General features: G+C 43.6%; 1 protein-coding gene and 1 pseudogene across 2 annotated transcripts in view; both read left to right on the top strand.

Annotated features, from left to right (window-relative positions):
* LOC308531825 (phosphofurin acidic cluster sorting protein 2-like) overlaps positions 1–23,577 on the top strand; it is a 185,539-nt pseudogene that overhangs the window by 44,763 nt on the left and 117,199 nt on the right. The gene's annotated exons all lie outside the window — the stretch shown is intronic.
* On the top strand, positions 11,995–12,999 carry OR1G1 (olfactory receptor family 1 subfamily G member 1; the record flags this gene model as incomplete). Its single annotated transcript, XM_081109224.1, has 1 exon — positions 11,995–12,999. The coding sequence occupies exon 1, from the start codon at positions 12,055–12,057 to the stop codon at positions 12,997–12,999; it is 945 nt and encodes a 314-aa protein (XP_080965350.1). The 5' UTR covers positions 11,995–12,054.

The following is a 23,577-nucleotide window of genomic DNA, read 5'->3' on the forward strand; positions in this document are numbered from 1 at the left end:
TTAATCTGCCAGTAAAAATATAAAATTATCTCTTATAGCTCATTCACATTGCCAAGAATTGTCCATAAATGTTAGAAGACAGTGTTATTCATCTTTTAATGCTTTCTATGCCTCTAAAATACCAAGGATGAGAACTAGACCAATTATCCCTTTTTTTTTTTAACCAAAAAGAATTTGATTACAAATGCATATGAATCTGTGTGAATGAATGACCAAATTATGGAGAGAATGAAGATATTTCATTTAGGGAATTTTCAAAGTTGGCCAATGAAAATATTACGTGAATTTCTGGTCTTTCTCTCCCCAGGGGAAGAGGAGGATTGGGGCTCGGTTTTGTTCTGCTGTAGCTTCAGCACTTAATGCTGACATATAGCCATTAGTTGATTAATTTGTATTGAATTAATAAACAAATGCAATATTATGTTTAAATAATGAATACAACAAGATTAATTTTCCTGTCGTGGGTAAACAAAAAACCCAAATGGTATGAGATATTTCAAATATTTCCCATAGTAAAATATTAACTGCCACGAGGATGTTATACAAAAAGAGCTGAGGATGTAACTCTTAGAAGAATTCCTTTCCACCAACCTGCTCTGTCAGTCTGACATTATTTCTGTTTTAATACAGACAAAAGAATTTGACCTCCATACTGTATTCTGTACAATAACCATAAGAATCGATATGTATGTTTATACCATTAAATGCAAATAAAAGTCTACAATGTAGTTAGATGTAAGTTATTACTAAATATTGCATGGTGATCCTAGGGGTATTTGTGACATTATTCAGATAAATAGATAAGTAGACAGATGATAGATGGTAGACACATAGATACATAGATGATAGATGACAACAGCTCTACGTGAAGCAATGATGACAGTTTGCCTTGAAATAAGATTGGATAGAGACAAGTAAGGGAGCAGAAAAGGGTGGTGAGATCAGGAGTTTAATTAAGCAGCTCTAAAGGATCTAAAGAGCTCTAACGAATTTAGAGCAAGCTAAACAAACAGGGAACATATAGATAAAGGAGCTAGAAGCCAAGGCAATGTGGAAAGGGGAACAACAGAAGGTGGCAATTTGTATGAAAGTTGTAAGTAAGAGGATGATGAGTTCTAGGTTTTAACCTTGAGCTGCTGAAAAAAAAAATAAGGTTGAGCCTTTAATGAAAATAGGGAACATGGCTCTGATCCTTTTGGGCATGTTTTCAAGAGATATCCAAATGAATAGTAGAATGAGAGGTAAGACAAAGCCTGGATCAGAGTTGATAAGTGAAGTTATAGAAATAGATGAAATCATCTAGGAGTAGGAGAGTCAAGCCTGGGATTCCTGCAGAATGACTAAATGTTAACACAGAATGAGGAACCTAGTGGGGGAGAAAGGCATTTGTACAATTTAGAACTGATATCAGGCTCTATGTTTGTCTCCTTTTTGTATCAGCCGAAGAGCACAGCAGAGTGTATTTGACAGTAATTTGGAGTGGGCATGCAACTGAACTGTAATTATCTATACAGTATATATAAAAAGCCAGCGACCATGATCATAATGACCATAACAACCGGTTGCTATGACGCTCACTGTGGCCAGCTAACTGGCCGATCAGGGGGTGGGGCCTGCTGGCTAACCTTGCAGCTCCTCCCATGGCCCCTCCCCACTGCCTACCTGCCCCTGATCAGACTCTTCTACCCTGATCAAGAGCAGGCCTAAGGCTAAACTCCCCCTCCCTTTCCCTGGGCCAGCCCTGACCTCGATCAGCCCACCCCACCACGATAGACCCACAGCACCCCCTACCCCCCCATCCCCCGCTGGCCTGCCCCTGATTGCATCCCCCACCCCAATAGGGGGTGGGGTTGGTTGGCCAACCTCCTGTAGACTCTCCCACTGCCTGGACCCACTTCAGATTGGCCCCCCCACCCCATCAGGGGCAACCACCCATGGCCCCTCCCCAGGCTGCTGGCCCTGCTTGGCACCCCTTACCTCATTCAGGGGTGGGGCAAGCTGGCCCACCACCCACAGCCCCTCCCCATGTCCAGCCCCACCCCCAATCGCCCCCCCAACCCTAATCGGGGGCAGGCCCACCAGCCAATCGACTGAGGCCCTTTCCCCCAGCTGGCCTAGCTCTGATTGCCCCGATCAGGGCAGGCCTGCCAACCTCCTGCCATCTTCTCCTCCCAACAGGCTCAGCCCTGATCCACCCAATTGGGGCCAGGCCAGCCGGACCCCACCCATGCGTGAATTCATGCACTGGGCCTCTAGTACAATATAAAACACATGAGCAAAAATATTATATATATGCACATACAGTACAAAGACATAAATAAGGAACTTTATTGTATCTTTCTATTTTATCTATTTGAAATACTGTATAATAATAATTCTTTTAAATGTTAAGTGATGGTCTTTCAGAGTAACCAATGAAATTACTCTTGGACTTTAGGTATCAGCCTTGGCACTACTAGCTCCCCCTCATCCATAACCATCCAGTAAGCCACCAGTTTCTGTGGATAACCTACCTTTATCATATTACACACACACACATCTATGTTTCAGTCTTGTTAGATAAATCCCCAAACTGGGATTGCTTTCCTTCCACAGTGCTCACTATCCAGTGCTTGACAAGACTGGCTGCTTTGTCCTTTGAGAGTCACAGAGAGAACACAGGTCAGAGTGAGCAAGTGCATAGGCAGTGAGTTTTTAAAAAACTTTTTAAAAATTTATTGAGAGAGAGAGAGAGAGAGAGAGAGAGAGAGAGAGAGAGAGAGAGAGAAAGACCAATGTGAGAGAGAAGCATTGATTGGTTGCCTCCTGTACACACCCTGCTGGGGGAGAAAAACCACAATCTAGGTGTGTGCCCTGACAAAGAATCAAACCAGCAACCTTCCAGTGCACAGGACGACACCTGAACCACTCTGGCTGGGCTAGGCACCGACATTTTGTAACCAAATCATGGGCATTGGATCCCTTTGCCGTCTTCTATGGAGTCACTACTGACACCCACACTTACGGGGAGGGCACACATTCACACCACACGAGGAAGGTGCAGACCATGGGGAGTCACTGAGGAGGGAACCGGTGACCCGAGAGGTCCATGCCTTGCCCAGGATCAGAGACGGCCAGAATGCAGAGCCTGAGATAAACCCAGCTGTGTCCTCAAAGGTGGGGTCCTAGGTGCCCCAGGTTTCCTCAGGGCTCTGGAAAAGGCTGTGCTGGTGAAATCGTGTACAGACCTGGAGATGGCATGGGGGAGACGGTGGGCGTTTGCCAGCCTAGCCAGGCATTGGCCAGTATTTGTCTGAAAAGGAGCCCAGATTTGGAACCACAGAGGCGCGCCTCTGTTCACAACCCACCAGGGCGGAGAGAACTGGGCTCCCTTTATACTGAGCTCACATTTAAGCAGTTCTGGGTCACACCCTCACTGGATAATTGGGAAACTGAAGCCCGTAGTCAAGCAGGGATTGGCCAGGGTACATGACATTCAGAGTCCAGAGTTCAGGAATGCTCAGGCCTTCCAGGCCAAGGCTCCCACCTCCCACAGAGTTGGTCTGGAAATTAGAAATCCTGACACACTGGGCAGCTCCTGCCTGTTTCTCCCTATGTGGGGGCCGTTTTCTTCTGGGATCCAGAAAGCGGGCACTGGCATCTACACACACACACACACACACACACACACACACACACACACACTCTCTAGATGTGATGATCTTGGGTGGGATTAGAAGAAAAGCAGACACAGAGGAGGTGACAACAGGAAGGAAAAGAGGTTGGAGGCACGACCTACATGTGACTGTCCTCCTCCTACTTTACAGCTCCTCCCCCACAGGAGCCTGAACAGCCCTAAGAAGCTCTTGCTCCATAACCCACTGTGCAGGCAGGAGAGAGCCAGGCCTGACAGGCGCAATGACTTATCCAGGATCAAGAAGAGGTGAGAATGAGGGGTTGAGTCTGAGCCCAGGTCTGTCTCCTCAAGTCTGGGATCCTGGCTGCACCCAGAGCTTCTAGGGGGCTGGGCAGAGGGGTGTGCTGGTGCCACTGTGTACAGATAAGGTGTTTCATGGAGAGGGGTCTGCAGATAGCAGCCCACAGGGCTACTTGCACAGCTGTCATGAGATGAGGGGACTCAGGGATGACAATCCCAGGTATGAGGTCACTATCCAATAGGACTTGCAACCCCCGTAACCAGGCACCCACATCTAGCCCACCAGGCAGCTCACTTGCCAAGAGGCATTTGCCAGTGCAAGGTGTTCTCTTGCTGTGTTCCCCGTGATTGGTGCTCTCGCTTCCGGAGACCCCGCAGTGAGAGCTTTTCCAGATGGTGCCGACATTGTTTCAACCCTCACCCCCGACGTATCTGGCCATTTTCTAGGTGGCCGGGGTCAGAACAATCCTGGCTAGGCCACCTCTGTGAGCCATCCCTGTGCAGCCCACATACCCCTGGGAGAGAAACAGGTTGCTGGGTCTTGGATAACCTAGCAGTCCTGTCATGGTCACACCCCAGGACAGGGCAGGCAGGTGGAGATGGGCTTCCAGAGGGGTCTCTTACCTGTGCCAGTGGGAATCCTAGCCCTCAGGCTGTCACACCTTTTCCTCCAGTGGAGGTCTCAGCAGATCACAGTGTGTGTGTGTGTCTGGAGTGGAGGGTCACAGGGTTACAGAACCAGCAGAACAGGGCTCTGAGGCTTTCCTCCTGTTGACTGGGAGCTGTCTTTACAGAGCTCCGCACAGGAGAACGGAGAGGAGCTGACGGATGGAGTCCTCACCTCCATGCCCCTGCAGGAGGCACAGGTGCCCCAGTCATTCTCCAGTGTGCAGCAGGGCCGGAGGGTGAGTGTTCATTACTCTGAGGTAGAATATTAAATTTTACTAGGTGAACCTGGGTACGGGGAGGACCAGGCGGAGGAGGACTTCGAAGTGGAAGAACCCAAGAAACAACACCAAGGAGTAGTAAGAATGCCACTCATGACCAGGCAATAAGATGCCAACAAGAAAGTTAAGGCGTGGCTGTGCAAGGTCCAAATGTGGAAGGAAGACCTGGACCTGGAGGAAGAGTCTTTGGAGAATATCCCCAAAGTGGAGGAGGACCTGGATCTGCTGTATGACTCACTAGAAAACTTCAGTGACAGTGGCCCATGAGAGTGTCCTGAGCACCATCCTCTCATGGATACAGCAATACTGTTACTACAATTTCCATCACTCAAGCCAGTGAAGATCTAGGTGGCAGGGGCATAGCACTACTTCAGTGCTGCGCTGTGGGTCTTCATGGAGCTGCTGTCACACAAGAAGCCCGACTGGCTGGGCAACATGTGCTTCCTGGTCATCTCACTGGGTTCCCACCAGGTACCTGCGTTCTGTGGGTTACCGCTACAACTTCTTCTAAGACCGGGCCTGGCGGGACCTGTTCTCCAATCTGGAGGCCTGGAGGGCTGTGTAGGACACACTGGGCATGTGTTGAGAATCACACAGTACATCCAGGGGGCCAGCTGTGTCCACCAGCTGCCCATCAAGGAAGCCATGCTCTCCTACAAGCAGAAGCGCTCCCTGAGGAAGTGTCCTTCCACTTCACTCCCCTCGTGGGGATGGTGGAATTTGAAATAGCGGGACTGCCTTGGGCCACATCAGGAGACACAGACCATGCAGTGTCCTTGGGTTTCAGCCTGCTTTCACCCACCCCGCCACACAGGCGTTCACCACCTAAGAGGCCACACTACCCACCTCCCCAAGGCAGAGTATCAGGGTGCCTCTTGTGCACCCTGCACTGGGGATCGAGCCCACAACCCAGGCATGTGCCCTGACCGGGAATTAAACCTTGGCCACCTGGTTCATAGGTCGCTGTTCAACCACTGAGCCATGCCAGCTAGGCAATAATAGCTGTTTTAAAAGCCTTCTCTGATATGTGTAACACCTGAGTCCCCGCATGGGTGTCTCCACAGAATGTCTTTTCTCTTGAGAATGGCTCCTGTTTCCTAGTTTCTTTATATGTCTAGTAACTTTTATTGATTCTTGGACATTGTGAATAGTGTATTATGGAAACTGGACTATGTTATATTTTTCATAAAATGTTAGGGTTTCGTTTGTTTACTTGTTTGTTTCAAAAGACATATAGCTTGGCTAAAATCAAACTAGAAACTCTTTCTCTTAGGCAACAGCTCAAATCTCAGTTTAATTCTTTATCCTTTGCTGGAACCTGCTCCATACATGAAGGATTAATTCAGGGGTCATTAAAATGAGAAAACTCGGGCTTGGAGAATTGAAAAAACTTGTGCAGGTCCATGTAACTCGAATTCAGTCCCAGGCTATCTGACTCCAATCTTTAAATAACTTGCAATCTTTTGTCACCATGCTCTACCTCTCTAGATCGGGACTGTGGGAAAAAAGATAAAAGGGTCTTTGGAGATGCTAATATGGTCACACTGAGGAACCATGAGTTGGATTTGAACTCTCTTCATGTTGTACCTCTTCAGTTCTAAGAAAAAAGGAAGTGATATAGAAAGGACTCAGCACAGATAATATTTCTAGTTCCAGCACCTGCATTTGCTTTCTTCCCTACTTCTGTCCCTTCAGCTATACCTGTTGCCATTCCATTTTGTCAGCGAATTCTGAGTATCAGATACCAATGTTCCAAGTCATATTACATGTTGTTCTTAGAGAATCAGTTCACTCTATTCTGTTTGCTCATGGAAGAAAAAAAATTAAACTAGATTTTTTTAAAACATGGAACTATGTGGTTATTTTGTTTAATAAAATGGAATAATATGTTGAAAACATTAGATTGCTGATTTAAGTGTATCTCATGCCAGCACTTCTAGAACACACAAGAAATTGGCCACTGTCTCAAGGAGACCCAAGAATAACCCGATGCCCAAGTCATCCACATTCTGTGCTTCTTCATGCTCTGCATCCTTGAGTAGATGACCTTCAGTCAGAGGGGTAATTATGTGACCATTTCTCCAGTAGAAAAGAAGAGATTTCATTTACTGGTGTTATTTTAGCTTCCACCTGCCCCATTGATCTGTTCATGAAACATCTGCAAGGACAGGATTCAGGTTGCAGGCACCTGCCTTGATAATGCCCAATTTCTTACCTCTGTTCTCCCTAGCCCAAAGGAGGAACATACAGTACAAGTGGGGCTGCACCAATAGAGCCTCAGCCTGGGCTAGGATTATCATGTCGAGAAGAAGACAAGATGGTAAGCTACTCTCCGAGCCAACAGTGGCTCACTTCATCTGGCCCTGTTAGTGTGCTGAAGGCCTCTACTATGCTCCCCTGAAAAGTACCAAGAAAATATCCCAAGGCTAAATGAATTGACCAAAACACCTTGGCTGTTTTTCCGGTTAATGGATTGCTAGGATCCCACGGGGCCACAGAGGTATCTTAGACAGGTCCCTAATGTATTAGCCTCTCTTGGACCAGCTCACAGTGTTCTCAATCCTCTTGGGTTTTAAGTACTCCATAGAATTAATTATCTCTAATTTACCAAGTCTTAAGATTGGCCCAACCTATAACTAAGAATAGAAGAATCTCAATTCCAAGAGTATTGATAAAATTAGAAGAATGCATTTCTCATGGGTTCTCTGAACAAGTACAAAGGACAGGCATTAGCAGCAAATTCTCAAAGAAACAGGGATGTTATGTGGCTGCTCTTAGGCTCTAGGTGGTGTTCTGTGACTGTAGTTTCTCAGGATGACATACGCTGGCATGATCATAATCTTAACCAGAGCTTTTGTCCTTTTTTCCTCAGAATGGACAAAAATAAGAATGCCTCTAATACTGTGAGGCTAAAGGGGAAATTTGAACAGGTGCAGTGATGGCAAGAATCATTATTCAACATATTCAGAGTATGAAACAAATTTCCTTTTGGTGCCTTTAAATGGAGTTCCTGTCACCTTCTTCTGACCATCCACCGTGTGAGAGAAGCCTTCCAGTAGCACCCTCAGCGACTGGCAAGAACAACCAGGTAAGGAGTAAGAGAGAAGACACATGACTCCATTTTGCTTATTTTTTCTCCCTTCTTTTCCTTTGCCCATCCTATCCCGTGGACACTTGGGAGCCCATCTTGCACAAGCAGTCCTGTACCAACAATGATGACACGGGGCTGCTTCAGTGACCTAAAGAGGCAGAGTCCCCGGTCCATACAACCTTACAGACAATGAGAGTCATGTGCTGTAAGGAGACCAGGGCACAGGAATCAACAGTGACTTCTCTTCAGATAATTCCACGCTGATCCCTGTCACTCAAACCCCAGCCTTTGCAGGAGACACACACGACCTCACACACTCACACACATGCACAAACACGTGAACAGACACACTCAGGCCCCCACACCGCATGAAGAGATTAAAAGGATGTGGCTTCAAGCAAGCAAATGTGTCTGCTGTTATGGAATCTCTAGAAAAGAAAGGCTGCATTATTCTGCACTCTTTCATTTTATACATTTTATGAGCCCATGGTTTGGTTTGGGGGAATGGTTTCCATAATTTATTTTTCAATAAGTAATACATTCATGGCTTAAACTTCTCACTATGTTTTACACCTAAAACTAATATAATCAATATAAAATTGTATACCAAACTATTTTTAAAAAATGTACTACAAGGTACACATGAAAATCTCCCTCCTTCTCCTGTGTCTCATCCACCCAATCCCCAAATCTCTCACTAGTAATCACTGCTACTGGCTTTCTGTTTAATTTTTCAGAGATTTTTATCAAACATACTAGTCAACAAAATATATATTATTTGGGGAGGTGAAATTAAAATGTTTATATTTGGACCAATTATAGAAATAGAAGTTTCAGACATCTTCTGATCACTCAGCCTCCCCCTTCCACACACACACACACTTTATTCCCTGTTTTTAACCCTATAACTTGTACTTCTTTCCTCTGGATGTTTCTTTCTTCATAAGTGAGAAACACGCATTCTCTAAATTTCATTTCCATTTTCAAATGTGAACCTAAGTCCAGAAAGCATCCTAGCTAAGTTCGCCAAAAATTATAAGCAACCACAGAAAATATGTGTGTTAAAACAGCAGAGCTAATATAAAATGTAAAAACAAATTTATTTTGAGTTAAGAGAGTTTTAGTTTATAACAAGCCTGGAAAATGCCCACTGACCCCATTTGAAAAGGAAGGGCAATGCATTCAATGAGTTTTATGTTTTGATAAAGTACTTGGTATTCACGAGGCAAGAGCTGGCCTAAAAGTGGGGACTAAACTTTAGCAAATGGCGAGAGAAAAAGGAAGTAAGGTCTGTCTGGGACCCAGGGACCTGAGAGAAAAGCCGGTCAGGGACTAGGGCTGAGGTTCCTGTGTCTGCTGAGCCAGAAATGGTCAAGAGACAAGACTGAGGGAGTGGAGATTATGAAGCCCTTTTATCTGCCTTAGTCCGTTGACCTTCTGTCCTGAGTGAGGGAGGTGAGGGTGGGCTCTGGGCGGTGGAAAAGGCAACAGCTGTTGGGCCAGGAAACTACAGAAGTGATTATACTCATTAGGGGGTTTGGGGAAAGGGCAACCAATGCAGCCATGTACTGAACCCCACTAATCCACCCACGAACACCTAGAGCCGTGTCTATGGGGTATGGAGAACCCAAAGTCTAATAAACAGAGGACCTGAGTAGTGTGGGGACCCTTGGAAGAAAGTGGTGGAAAAGCCATCTATTATAGTCACATTTTGGCTAATTGCACACAATCTGGTGATCTTGGGGACTCTAGCTGCTCGCAGACAAGGTGTGGTGATTTATGAAGACCATGAGGAGGGTGGAGAGCACAAGTCTTAGCATTAAACAGTTGAGACTAGATCCAGTTCTGCCCCTGCTGGTTGTGACTTAGTGCTATTTTTTCATTTTTCTATAGGCGGGGTGTCCTTTACTTATTAATTAAATTATTAATTACTCTTAAGAATATTAATTCTTTCTATAATGTATGCTGAAAGCATCTTCCCATATTTTTGTTTGCCTTTTACTATGAAAACCAATTTTTTCACCTTTATTATTGCATCCTTTTTTTTTTTTTTTTTTTTTTTTTTTTTTTTTTTTAGTTAGAAAGGACATGCTTGTCCTGAGATCAAATAACTATTGTACTATAATTTCTTCTGGTTACTTTATAGCAGTGGTTCTCAACCTTCTGGCCCTTTAAATACAGTTCCTCATGTTGTGACCCAACCACAAAATTATTTTCGTTGCTACTGCATAATTGTAATGTTGCTACTGTTATGAATCGTAATGTAAATATCTGATATGCAGGATGGTCTTAGGCGACCCCTGTGAAAGGGTCGTTCGACTGTAAAAGGGGTCGCGACCCACAGGTTGAGAGCCGCTGCTTTATAGTTATATCTGTAGATGAAATGCTTTAGATACCTGAAATTTATCCAGTAATCACCATGGGGGATGAATCTAACTTAAATTTCCCCTAAGTGTTAACTAGCTTGTCTCAGCAACATTTGTTCAATCCCTCTTCCTTTATCTACCAAGCGGCAATGCCACCTTCAGCAGACCAAAATCTGATGTATATTGTGTTCTATTCCTGGGCTTCCTACTTTTGCCTTTGGTGGGTTTTTTAATAAGAGCTTGCAACAGGCCCTGGAATATCCACATACAAGAGGAAACCAGTTCGGTGAGAGATAGCCATGGTCAGTGAGGGAATAAAACACCAATTGCCATTATTATCTGGTAACTAGTTATTGTACTGGATGCAACTAGGGCTGACAGAGTTATAGCACATGCTCTTTGGAGGGAAAAGGGTAGCACAGGAAAACTAATTCTGTGGGTTAATTCCTCAGCCGAAACACTCTTCCATTCCCAGAAGTCCACCCAGAAAGACTGCGTTTGCTTTGTTTGACATCTTTATGTCTCTGTAACCAGGTTTTCAACATATTCCTATGGCCAGGACTCCATTAACTCAAAGCTACTAGTATGTGAGGAACTAGTAACAAAAAAGTTCAGGCTGTTTTGACTTGCATCTCTCAGATGATTAGTGGCTTTGAGCATTTTTTCATATGCCCTTTGGCCTTCTGTATGTCCACTTTAGAGAAGTGTCTATTTAAGTCTTTTGCCCATTTTTTAATTGGATTGTTTATCTTCCTTTTGTTAAGTTGTATGGGTTCCCTATAAATTTTGGAAGCAGGGGAAGAGATCAACCAATAAATTCATATGGGTATATTCATAACCCATAGACACAGACAATAGGGTGGTGAAGGCCTGGAGGTAGGAGGGGGTGGGAGAGGGGAAAAAAGGAGACATATGTAATACGTTCAACAATAAAAATTTTAAGAAAAAGGTTCAGCTGTTTCCTCTGCCTGGTATTACCTCTACCCAATTTTACTTTCTATTCTTTGGGTTTATTTATTCACATACTGGATACTCACAGAATATCTATGTTGCACCAGGCTCAGGGCTAATGCTATATTCCAAAGATGAACAAGACAAGCATTTTCCCTGCCTACCCTCAATGGTGCTCACACCAGTGAGAGTGTGAAGGACACAGACAAGTTGATGGTCACAATGCAGAGTGGCACATGCTCTGATGGGGAAGGCGCAGGGGCAGGGGGCATGAACCTGCGTTTGCTGTAAGAGGATAAACAGGGAAGGATTCCTAGAAGAAGTGACATCTAAGCTGAGATCTGAAGTTTAGCTAGATAGATGAATGAGAGAGGGAGGACTATTTCAGCCCGAGGAAATAAGATGGGCAGAGACTTAGGAGGGACTAATGTCATAATGTCCACACGAATACCACAACCGTTAAGCCAACAAACACCTCCAGGTTAGCCCCAAAACATATGTATTGGATTGATGCTTATATAATGAAGTTTAAAGACAACACCTCTTTCCCATTACAAACAAATCTTTTCTTTCCATTGGCACCAAGTACAGGCATTTGCAAAAATTTCATTGAAGTACATGAGACTGCCATTGTTGTAGGTCCCAACCAGTTAAACATTGGAGATTTCATATGGTTCCATCTAGATTAGAAGAGCAACACTGGCATATGTCCTAGTCTTCAGAGTTCATAATGCAGGACTTATCAGCCTCATTCAATTGTCCCAACTTTCTGCTTACAGACAGATGGAATGGGAAAACCTGACCAGCGTCTCGGAATTTTTCCTCCTGGGGCTCTCTGCGCAGCCAGAGCAACAGGAAGTCCTCTTTGGGCTGTTCCTGTCCATGTACCTGATCACAGTGGCAGGCAACCTCCTCATCATTCTGGCCATCATCGCTGACGCTCAACTCCACACTCCTATGTACTTCTTCCTGGTCAACCTCTCCCTCATTGACACCTGCTTCGTGTCCACCACAGTCCCCAAGATGCTGGCAAACATATGGATCCAGAATCAGGTCATCTCATATGCGGGGTGTCTATCACAACTATATTTTTTTTTGCTGTTTGGGATGCTGGAGGCGTTCCTCTTAGCGGTCATGGCCTATGACCGCTATGTGGCCATATGCCACCCGCTCCATTACATCATGGTCATGAGCCCTGGGCTCTGTGTCTGCCTCGTGTCTGCATCTTGGATCGTGACCGCCCTCAGCTCCCTCTTACACACGCTCTTGCTGGACAGCCTGTCCTTCTGTGCAGACCACGGGATCCCACACTTTTTTTGTGACATCAACCCCCTTCTGAGTCTGTCCTGCACTGACCCCTTCATCAACGAGCTGGTGATCTTCACCATCGGCGGTCTCACGGGCCTGGTTTGCGTGCTTTGCCTGATTATCTCTTACATGTACATTTTCTCCACCATCCTGAAGATCCCCTCAGCTCAGGGGAAGAGGAAAGCCTTTTCTACCTGCAGTTCTCACCTGTCTGTGGTCTCTCTATTCTTTGGGACTTCCTTTTGTGTTTATTTCAGTCCCCCCTCAACCCGCTCAGCGCAGAAGGGAGCTGTTGCTTCGGTGATGTACACCGTGGTCACCCCGATGCTAAATCCCTTTATCTACAGTTTGAGGAACAGAGACATCAAGTCTTCCCTGAGAAAGGTAATCTGGGTTAGGAAAATTCACTCCCTTCAGTGATAGTGACTTCACCTCCAATATGGGTGCCTCCACCCAATTGCACTCCCCATAAGGAAGCAGTAAGGAGCAAGACAGGGAGGGAAGGTGGAGACCTCACTTCTAGGACCTGCAATTTGAACTGGAAATATTCATGCCTACTAAGTAAGCTATAGGAGTGCATCAGAACAAACCCATTATCTTTAGCTTAAGTTCTTAAAATCTTAATGTTCTAAAGTTATAGCCACCTAGATTTATAATAAATAATGTGCTTGAATACTTTGAAACAACATGGGGCCACTTGGGACAAAAATAAGAGATTTTCTTGTTGTGCTGTTATATGTGGCCAAGATAACTTTCCCATCACCGTGACCTTGATGACTTGAATCCCACCAACAATGTTTTTCCCTGGAACTCCCTGTGTCTGTTCCCTGATGCTGAAAGAATAGAAAGTAGGACTTGGAAGGACTTGATGAGTATATAGATAGACCTACTGCGATATTTTGCTAAGCATCCAAGACCCCACTCCTCTTAACATCTTCAATTTCACGTGAAAACTTAATTTTTATTTTTGGGAAAACTTTCCCAAGTCAATTTCATCTTTGCAGTCCTGATGCTTATCACTTGGCATGATACCTGACACTGTTAATATGTGTTGTACACCATTGGCTTGATTGTAATCATAAAGGTAGGAGCCAGGAAAGAGTGATTTTATGGACACTTCATCATTTCTTACCTGAATGATTGACACCCCTCCTAGAAGTTCTCAGTCTCCAGTCTTTCCCCTTCCATCTATTCTGCACACAGTTACATCACCCTGACACCCACCCTGTTGGAGGTCTCCAGTAGCCTCATACTGCCGGCAGAACAAAGTGCACACTACTCTTCCTAGCAGTCAGGTCCACCTTCACATGTGGCCCACAGTTACCTGGCTCTGTCCTGTGTTTCTCCCAAGATCATCTCAGGGCAACATTTTCATCATATGCTGATGGATGTTGATGGTTACCAAAAAGCAATGTCAGTATAAGTTGGGGGAAGTATATGTACAATAAGGTACACCATAACCAATGAGATTCTGTAAGAAAATTAAAAGCGACTACTGGGTGCTATTTTTCATTCGTGTCTATTTTCCTTTAAGTACCCGGTTGCATGCTGCAGTGACATAGGCTGCGATTACTGCAGATAATCTCTCTCCAGTGGAAGTCAGTTGTTGATAGCCAGCTCCCTATTTACCTTAAAGTAAGCTCACATGCTACCTTCTGACAATAGAGGGTAGCAGAGTGGTAGACTGTGCGACTCTAGAGTTAGACTGAAGCATGTTGAATTCTTGGCTTTGCCCCTTGTAAGCTGTGTGACCCTGGGCTATTACTTAACCTTCCAAAGCAAGTACAACCTACCTTATTGTGTTGTTAAGACATTTGACTAATATTTGTAAAGCATTCTCTGTGATGAATTAGATATGCATGGAAGCGTGTAAAGGGTTAATTCCTAGTATGCAGTATCTTTTCAATAAGTTAGCTACTGTGGTGGAAGTCCTTGTTAAAATTAAAGCTGAGCAGCAGCAGATAATGCGAATTCACTCGAAAAGCTGCTGAAAAGAAATTGCCTCTAACCTGCACTGTGAAACTACAAGGGATCCTGGGCTTTAATCATGCTTTTGGAGAACATTGTGGGAGCTAATCCCGATCGTCCACTTACCAGGATTCAGATGCTGGGAAGATTTCAGTCTACCTTTGAAACCATGCCTACTGGGTGCTTAAGCTTAACGTAAAAATGTACCTACTTGCCGAAACCGGTTTGGCTCAGTGGATAGAGCATCGGCTTGCGGACTGAAAGGTCCCAGGTTCGATTCCGGTCAAGGGCATGTACCTGGGTTGCGGGCACATCCCCAGTAGGAGATGTGCAGGAGGCAGCTGATCGATGTTTCTCTCTCATCGATGTTTCTAACTCTCTATCTCTCTTCCTTCCTCTCTGTAAAAATCAATAAAATATATTAAAAAAAAAATGTACCTACTTCACTTGAAATACACAGCTTGGCCCTACTCCATAGGCCCTCCTCCTTAATTGACAGATGTGCATATTTTGCTGTTTAAATTAATATTCACCAATATTTGTAGTTATATCTTTTAAGTTACATGTTATTCTTTCATATTTATATTTTGTATATGAATGTCCCTGTCACAACACAGTTTACATATTTGTCATAATTATACTTTTTGAGCTGTGCCAATAGCCCTTACACCATAGTTTTGTCAAAGAGTGCCCTACTGTACTGCTTGAGGATTAATTCACATTTTTTAATATTAAAAAGTAACATTTTGACAAGCATTACTTTTGCATGGTTTTATTCTCCTAGCCTACGTTCTTAAAAACAAGTATGTCACATATAGTTATGGATAGTTTTAAAGCTCATGTTCTATATTACCAAATTGTTATCAAATCATAACTGTTTCCCCAATGTTGCATCAATATTGTTTCATATTGTTATTCATTTTACAAGCAGCAAATATACTAGCATTTTATTATATTTACTTAATAAACATATTATAACATAATATAATTATTGGTAAGAGTGATTATATTCCAGAAGCATTGAAAGCTGAAAATTATTTCTATTATCTAGAGTTACAGCAAATTTTCTATACTGTTAATACCAAGCAGAGCATTTAGAAATAGAAATATTTGTAAATGAAGTATATAGTGACCTCATCACAAGTTTGAAAAAGCATTTTTTCTTTTTTATAAAAATTATATATACAGGGTGTCCCAAAAAAGTATACATACTTTAACAGCTGATAGATCAATTTTTTTTAAAATATATATTTTATTGATTTTTCACAGAGAGGAAGGGAGAAGAATAGAGAGTTAGAAACATCGATCAGCTGTCTCCTGCACACCCCCTACTGGGGATGTGTCCGCAACCAAGGTACATGCCCTTGACCAGAATCGAACCTGGGACCCTTCAGTCCGCAGGCCGATGCTCTATCCACTGAGCCAAACCGGTTAGGGCATAAAATGTATTTTAATAAGCACTGCTTTTATAGTTAGTGTATGTATACATTTTTGAGGACACCCTATATTTAAGGTATAAAACATAATTGAGATATACTGTATATATGTATAGATATGTATATATAGATATGTGTATATATATATATATATATATATGCAAAGTAAAATCATAACCAGTCAAATTAACATATCAATCTCCTCACATAATTACCTTTTTTTCTGGTGAGAGCACATGAAATTTACTCCTTTGGCAAATTGTCAGTATTCAACACTATTATATACCGCAGGCATCCTGCTGTACATTAGATCCCTAGAACTTATTTATGCTACATAACTGGAATTTTGAAACCTTTGACTAACATCTCTCTATTACCCTCCCCTCCCTGCCCTGGTGACCACCATTCTATCCCCTGCTTCTATGCATTTAACATTTTTAGATCCCACATATAAATAAGATCATGCAGTCTGGCTTATTTTAGCATACTATCCTCAAGATTTATCCATATTGTCACAAATGGCAGAATTTCCTTCTTTTTAAAAGCTGAAATATATTTTAAAGTACATATATACTACACTTCCTTTATCCATTCATCCCCTCATAGACACTTGGGTTCTTTCCATATCTTGGCTGCTGTGAACAATGTTGCAATAAACATGGGAGTGTCTTGAGGCACTGATTTGATTTCCTTTGAATATATACCCAGAAAAGGGGTTGCTGGACCATATGGTAGTCCAATATTTAAAATTTGAGAAACCCCCATACTATTTTCCATAATGACTAGACCACCAACAGGGAATGAGGGTTTCTTTTCTTCCAGATTCTTGCCAACATTTTTTATTTTTGTCTTTTTTATAATAGCCATCCTAACATGTGCAAAGTGATATCTCATAGAGATTTTTATTTACATTTCCCTGATGATTAGTGATTTTGAGCATCTTTTATTATTATTTTTTAAAATATTTTTATTGATTTTTAGAGAGGAAGGGAGAGGGATAGAGAGATAGAAACATCAGTGAGCGAGAACCATTGATTGGCTGCCTTCTGCACGCCCCCTACTGGGGATGGAGGCCGCAACCCAGGAATGTGCCCTTGGCTGGAATTGAACCTGGGACCCTTCAGTCCGCAAGCCGATGTTCTATCCACTGAGCCAAACCGGCCAGGGCTGAGCATCTTTTATATACCTAATGGCTATTTGTATATTTTTATTGGAAAAAATGGCTATTCAGGTCCTTTATCTGGTTTATGTTTTTTTTAATCCTCACCTGAGGATATGCTTTGAGGGAGGAAGGGAGATAGAGATAGAGATAGAGATAGAGATAGATAGAGATAGAGATAGAGATAGATTTAGGGGTAGGGGTAGGGGTAGGAATAGGGAGAGAGAGAAAGAGAGAGAGAGAGAGAGAGAGAGAGAGAGAGAGAGAGAGATAACACCAATGTGAGAGAGAAACATTAATTGGTTGTCTTCTGTATACTCCCTGACTAGGAATCAAACCCACACCCAGGTATGTGCCCAGACCGGGAATCAAGCCGGCAATCGAACCGGCAACCCTTCTGTGCACAGGACGGCACTCAACCAACTGAGCCACTCCAGCCAGGCCCGTTACCTGTGTTTTTTAACTGGGTAGTTTATTTTTTACTATTGGATGAGGCTCCCATGTGGCCCAGGGACAGGCTTCTTGATGGAGTTTGCAATGCAGTTAGTAAGATCTGACTCCCTGCAAGGCCCTCCAAGCGTCCTAGGTGCTGCTCTCCCAACCTCTACCCATCCCCTGTCATGCAGCTCATGACTCAGTCCTCTGGATGGGGTGAGAGAGAAATGGACTTGTGGCAGCTTCCCACAGAGCTGGGGAAGCTAGTCATTCCTTCGTACACTCTCATTTCCAGCCCCACTCCCTGACACCGCGGGAGAAATCATGAGCCTAGAACAGTGATGGTGAACCTATGACACGCGTGTCAGAGGTGACACGCGAACTCATTTTTTTGCTTGATTTTTCTTTGTTAAATGGCATTTAAATATATAAAATAAATATCAAAAATATAATTCTTTGTTTTACTATTATTGCAAATATCAAAAAATTTCTATGTGACACGGCACCAGAGTTAAGTTAGGGTTTTTCAAAATGCTGACACGCTGAGCTCAAAAGGTTCGCCATCACTGGCCTAGAAGGTCTCTCTTGGCACTGAGCTGTGCTGCTTTGAAGAAGGATTGATGTGGGTGAAGTCAGACTGTTCTTCTTACCCTCTACAAGGCATCTAAACTCATTGTTTTGGGTTCTAATAGTGTGCTAGAACCTTTCCACTGAAACCTGGACTTCCAAAAATTATTTCTCATCTATGGATGACTGCCCAAGACACTGACCTCCAAGGCTCCCAGACCATGGCTCAGAGGGGCCACTGGTGAGAGGGATTTATAGACCACGGCATGGCCACAACCAGGACCAAGGTCTGTATGCCTATTACCTGGAGCAAGGACAGGTATTGGCCTCTGATGCTGGATCCCACAGCTCGCACAAAGGGCTTTGCTTGTGAATGGATGCCAAATTGTGTTGTAGAAAGAGGTATGAGCAAAGGATATATTTGTTAGCCATTTTGTTGAAGTCATTTGATAGAAAAATAGGGAAAAGTGTTAATGGAATATTATATAAGAGGTATACTTATGGAGAATAACTACATGAAGATGGCTTGTTCATTAGTCATCATGGATATGGAAAGTAAAACCACAATAAGATATTACTATATACCGAATAAAGCTCAAATGAAAAGAATGGAAAATAGCAAATCGTGGTAAGAATGTGGAGTAACTGGAATTCATGGGCCAGTAGGTACTTATTTTATGGAAATAATTAGATATCATTATTTTATGCATATCCTATATAATAAAAGCCTAATAGGCTAAGTGTGCAGTTGACCAGTCGGCCGTTCAACCAATCAACGCGTAATATGCTAATGATAGGCTAAGGCCACTCGACCGCTCGCTATGGCGTGCACTGACCACCAGGGGGCAGACAGTTGACTGGTCAACCAGTTGCTATGATGTGCACTGACCACCAGGGGGCAGATGCTCCGACCGGTAGGTTAGCTTACTGCTGGGGTTCGGCTGATCAGGACTGATTGAGACAGGCTGGACATACCCTGGAGCCCTCCCACAGTCCCTCCCTGGCTTGCCAACCTCCCATGTCACACCTCCCCAGCCCCAATCGTGCACCAGTGGGGTCCCTTGGCCTAACCTGCACTCTCTCGCAATCCGGGACCCCTCGGTGGATGTTGGAGAGCCGGTTTTGGCCCGATCCTGCAGGCCAGGCCGAGGGACCCTACTGGTGCATGAATTCGTGCACCGGGCCTCTAAAATATATATATATATATATATATATATATATATATATATATATGAAAAAGTATTATGAAAACATTGTTTAGCATTTAAAACTAGATAGAGACCTGCCCTATTATCCAGAAATTCGCCTCCTACAGACAGATGCCCAACAGCAATGTGTAGCTGTTGCGTAACAGCCGATAATAGAAACCAAAGATGCCCATCAATGGTAGAATGGACTTTCAATGTTATAGTCACACAATAGAACACTATTCAGCAATGAAAATGGACAATCTACAACCTCAGACAGCAATTTCATTTATAGATGAAAATCACATAAATAACAGGGAGTGAAAAAAGCAGATGATGAAAGAGTTCGAAGGTAATCTCCCGTCTAAATAAAGTTAGGAAGCGGGTAAAACTAACTGATGCTATCGGGAGTCAGGGGAGTGACTGCCCTGCAGGAGCGTGTCCAGAGGGGAGCCTGAGAGGATCTGCAGGGCTGGGATGTGTTTCTCATCTGACTGCTGGCGACTCATGTTTGTTTAGTTTCTAAAAAGTCCTGCCAACATTTTCTGACTCGGCTCTATCTCCAAAAACAATGTGAGCATCAATTGTTTTTCAATCTGTCTGATTATTATATGATCCAGAGTTCCTGTATGCTTTCCTCTGCTGTTCTTGCTTTCAGAATCCTATTTTTGTGTGTCTGCTTCTCTGGGTTTGGGCTGAATATTGTACTTAAAAGCTATTAAGAAAATAATCGGAGGTCTAAGATGGCATTATTTCCCTCCAAATATGATTTTTGTCTAATGGCTTTGACTTAGTACCCAGGGCTGTTAGCAATCTGGAATCATCCTAACCCAGATTTAGTGTTTGAGATTTTCCCAGTCCCCCACAGGCACAAAGCCAGGGGGGCAGCATTTCCGTGAAGTCTTCTTTAATGACAGCTTGCTCTTATTCCTACGGCACCTCCAGGATGGCTGCCCAACGTGGAATTGGTTACTCCTTAAAAACAACTCATTTCCCAAGACTTTTTTTAATAGATACTAACACTGGAGCAATTCTCCAGCTTCATCTCAACAAGCTGCCTTGGGATTGCCTCCCCGAGGCCTCTCAGGAACTGACTAATAGGCCTGATGTGGCTCCAGCTCAGCCCCTTTCTCAAGAACCTGGTTTCAAGAGCTCAGTTCTCAGAGTCCCTGGGATCCTCAGAGCGCCCACAGCCTTGCATTCTTCTCCTTCTTCGCAGGCACTGAAGATCCAGGCACTAATCCCTCCTTCCCAACATCAGCCAACAGGACGAATCACTAAATTCTATTCAGAAACAATGCCTGACAATCCTTTGTGACCTGACAATTTTCATCCTGTGCAGAAGGAAAGGGGAGCAGCAGCACTAGGCAACTTTGAGGCCAGCGCAGAGTGGGTAAGGTCTGGACATCTCAGACATTCTCCTCTGTCCTCCTGTCCCTGCCCCTCCCGCTCCCTCTCCGCTTTCTTATCTTCTCTCTTCTTCGTTTTCTCTATCTCACAAAGATACTTTGAAAATCTTCATATAATCTACCTTCAGTGTGTTTAAAGGTAATACACCAATTCCTCCGATCTTTGTAGCATTCTATGGTTTTTAATCTGCTGGCAAACACAAAAGGCTTTAAGGGTGAGATGAGGAGGCTCCAGGAGGTTGTGGACCCTCCCCAAGGTCATGCATGGGGAGCAACCCAGAAGGTAAGGAAGGAAAGTTGTCTAATGCTGAGTTTGGAGCCCTTTCCCATACCATCCCAGACTTTCCCCTCTCCACCCAGCCACACTGCAGAGAGCTTTTTGTCTCCAAAGACAGCTGACCACACAAATGCACAGAACCCACCGGCTCTTACAGACTAGGAGCAGCCGTTCCCAAAGTGTACCTTCAGAATCAGCAGCTGATTTAAAAAACAAAAAAACTTCCTTCTCAAAACTGAAGTAAGGGAACCAGGAAATGGGCTTTTTGCATAGCATTCTGATGGGCACTAAAGTGTGGGAGATGCCTGGTTGAGGACTAGAAAGTAGAGGTACCCATTCCTTTGTATATCTTCTGACTATCCCCAGCCCTCTTACCTGTCTCCCACCTTCTCTCCTGTCAGGCAGATGTCCCACAGGGCCCTGCGTCCAGGCAGCAGGCTGTGGAAGGAAGTCGTTGCTGCTGAGGTCTAAGGGGGTGGACGGCCTTTGTCTCCATGGCAGAAACAAGGTGGTGGCTGGGTGTGCTCAGGGACGGGGTCACTCAGGGAGTCACCGGGTGTTCTTTTCCATCCTCAGGTCAATGTGGGGTCCTGGAGTGGTCTCTGGAATGAGCCCATCAGTTCTCCTTTCTCATTAAAACTATTAGCTTTTCTAAGAGATCTCTTTATCTTAACATCTCACGTAAGTACTGTGTGTAATAAATGAACTCATTCGTGGTGTAGAACATAGGAGAATTATGTAACAAAGCCAGATTTGGGAAACTGTACATATCAAAAGTCTCCAGAGCCTGTCCAAAGGGTTACTCCTGTTTTAACTCAAATGCAAAGGACCACCACATGGTCACTCTGTCATTTGGAATCTCAATGTTAAAAGTGAAATGAAGCAACACCTCCCTTCACTAAATGCTTGAATCGAGTCTGCAGTGAACACTCACACTGCTATTTCCTACGGCCTGTTCTAATGCCTTCTGTGATGGGGAACTCACTTCCCCATTCCTGGGAAATACTGTGGCTCTTCCTTCTCTCTCTCTCTCTCTCTCTCTCTCTCTCTCTCTCTCTCTCTCTCTCTCTCATTTCCCAGCTTCTGACCTGGCCAATCCACATCTCTTTGTGTGGGAAGTCTGTAATGATAAGTTTCCTCACTCTTCTCTCTCTCCTGTAGCCGGCACCAGGGGGCCAACCACAAGCAGTCTCCATGGGGCCATTCTGGCTCATTCCCTGCAGACACAGGAGGGCTGAGGCTGCTTCTGTCTGAGCGGGAGGCAGAACCAGGTCCAGGATGGAGTTAAGACTGGGCCCCTTAGTCACTCCCTGTCTTCAAAGCAGGGTTTTCAACTTGAGGGATTTGGGAGATAGAAAATTTTGAGAAATGATAAATAATAGAACTATTTAAATCCCCACCACAGCTCCTCCCTCTTACACAGGTCAATGGAGTTTCTCACACTCTCATGCCTAAAGTCAGTCGTGATTCCACTATATTCCTTTATTTCACGATCTTATTTTTCACCCAAAAGCAAAATTTCTTGATAGTGGATCACTCTCTTCTGACAAATGCAATATCCTCCTGCCATGAATATCATGAATTAATTTTTAAGTTTTCTCTTCATAAAATCTTTTGCATAAATGTATTATTCACCTGAATATTAGGAATGATACTCTTCTTTTATACTGTTGAGTCTGTTTAAAACAATATTTTAATCTATTTATTTTCAAAGAGGCAGGTTGGGTTTACTGCAGGCTTTTTTTAGGGGAGATGGAGTAGAATCACCAAAATGAAATGCTAATTGATATCCAGTATAGTATTAGTATAATTCTAAGACATATAACAGAAAGAAAGAATGAAACTGGCCAGTGTGATTCATTGGTTGAATGTCAACCTATGAACCAGGAGGTCAGGGCACATGCCTGGGCTGTGGCTTGATCCCCAGTAGGGCGCATGCAGGGGGCAGCCAATTGATGATTCTCTCTCATCGCTGATGTTTCTATTCCTCTCTCCCTCTCCCTTCCTCTCTGAAATCAATAAAAATATATTTTAAAAAATAAAGAATGAAAGAAGATCCCCCTAAAATGAGAGCAGGCATGTTTTTATTTATTTATTTTCAGGAGGCATAATTTTATTGTATTTTTTGAGGAGGCATAAGTTTTAGATTGGAAACCACATTCTAAGTCAGATAAGTCAATGGAGAAACACCACTGAATGAAACTTGGTAAATTTTTTAATTTTAAGATTAAAGGAAAATCATGCAGGAAGAAATGTAAGGTTATTCAAGAAGAAATAATAGGTAAGAAAGGACAATATTGACTTGGAGAAAGTGGCCCTCACATATCGAGTGCGTCAAGGTGACTGAAAGCACACAACTGAGAGTGTGTTCGCCACAATGTTGACAGTGCCCGCATGACAGAATTTGAAATGACTTTAGCTTTCTTTCTACTCCAATTTCTTGTATTGCTCGAATTATTCACATTGGGATTTTTGTTCATAATCCATAGATTGCAATGTATGAAAAGCTATTTGGGGAAAATGGGTTCCATGGGATTTCTATAAAAATGACATCATAAGT

This window comes from Myotis nattereri (genome assembly GCF_964212035.1).
Source record: "Myotis nattereri genome assembly, chromosome: 16".
Taxonomy (NCBI): Eukaryota; Metazoa; Chordata; class Mammalia; order Chiroptera; family Vespertilionidae; genus Myotis; species Myotis nattereri.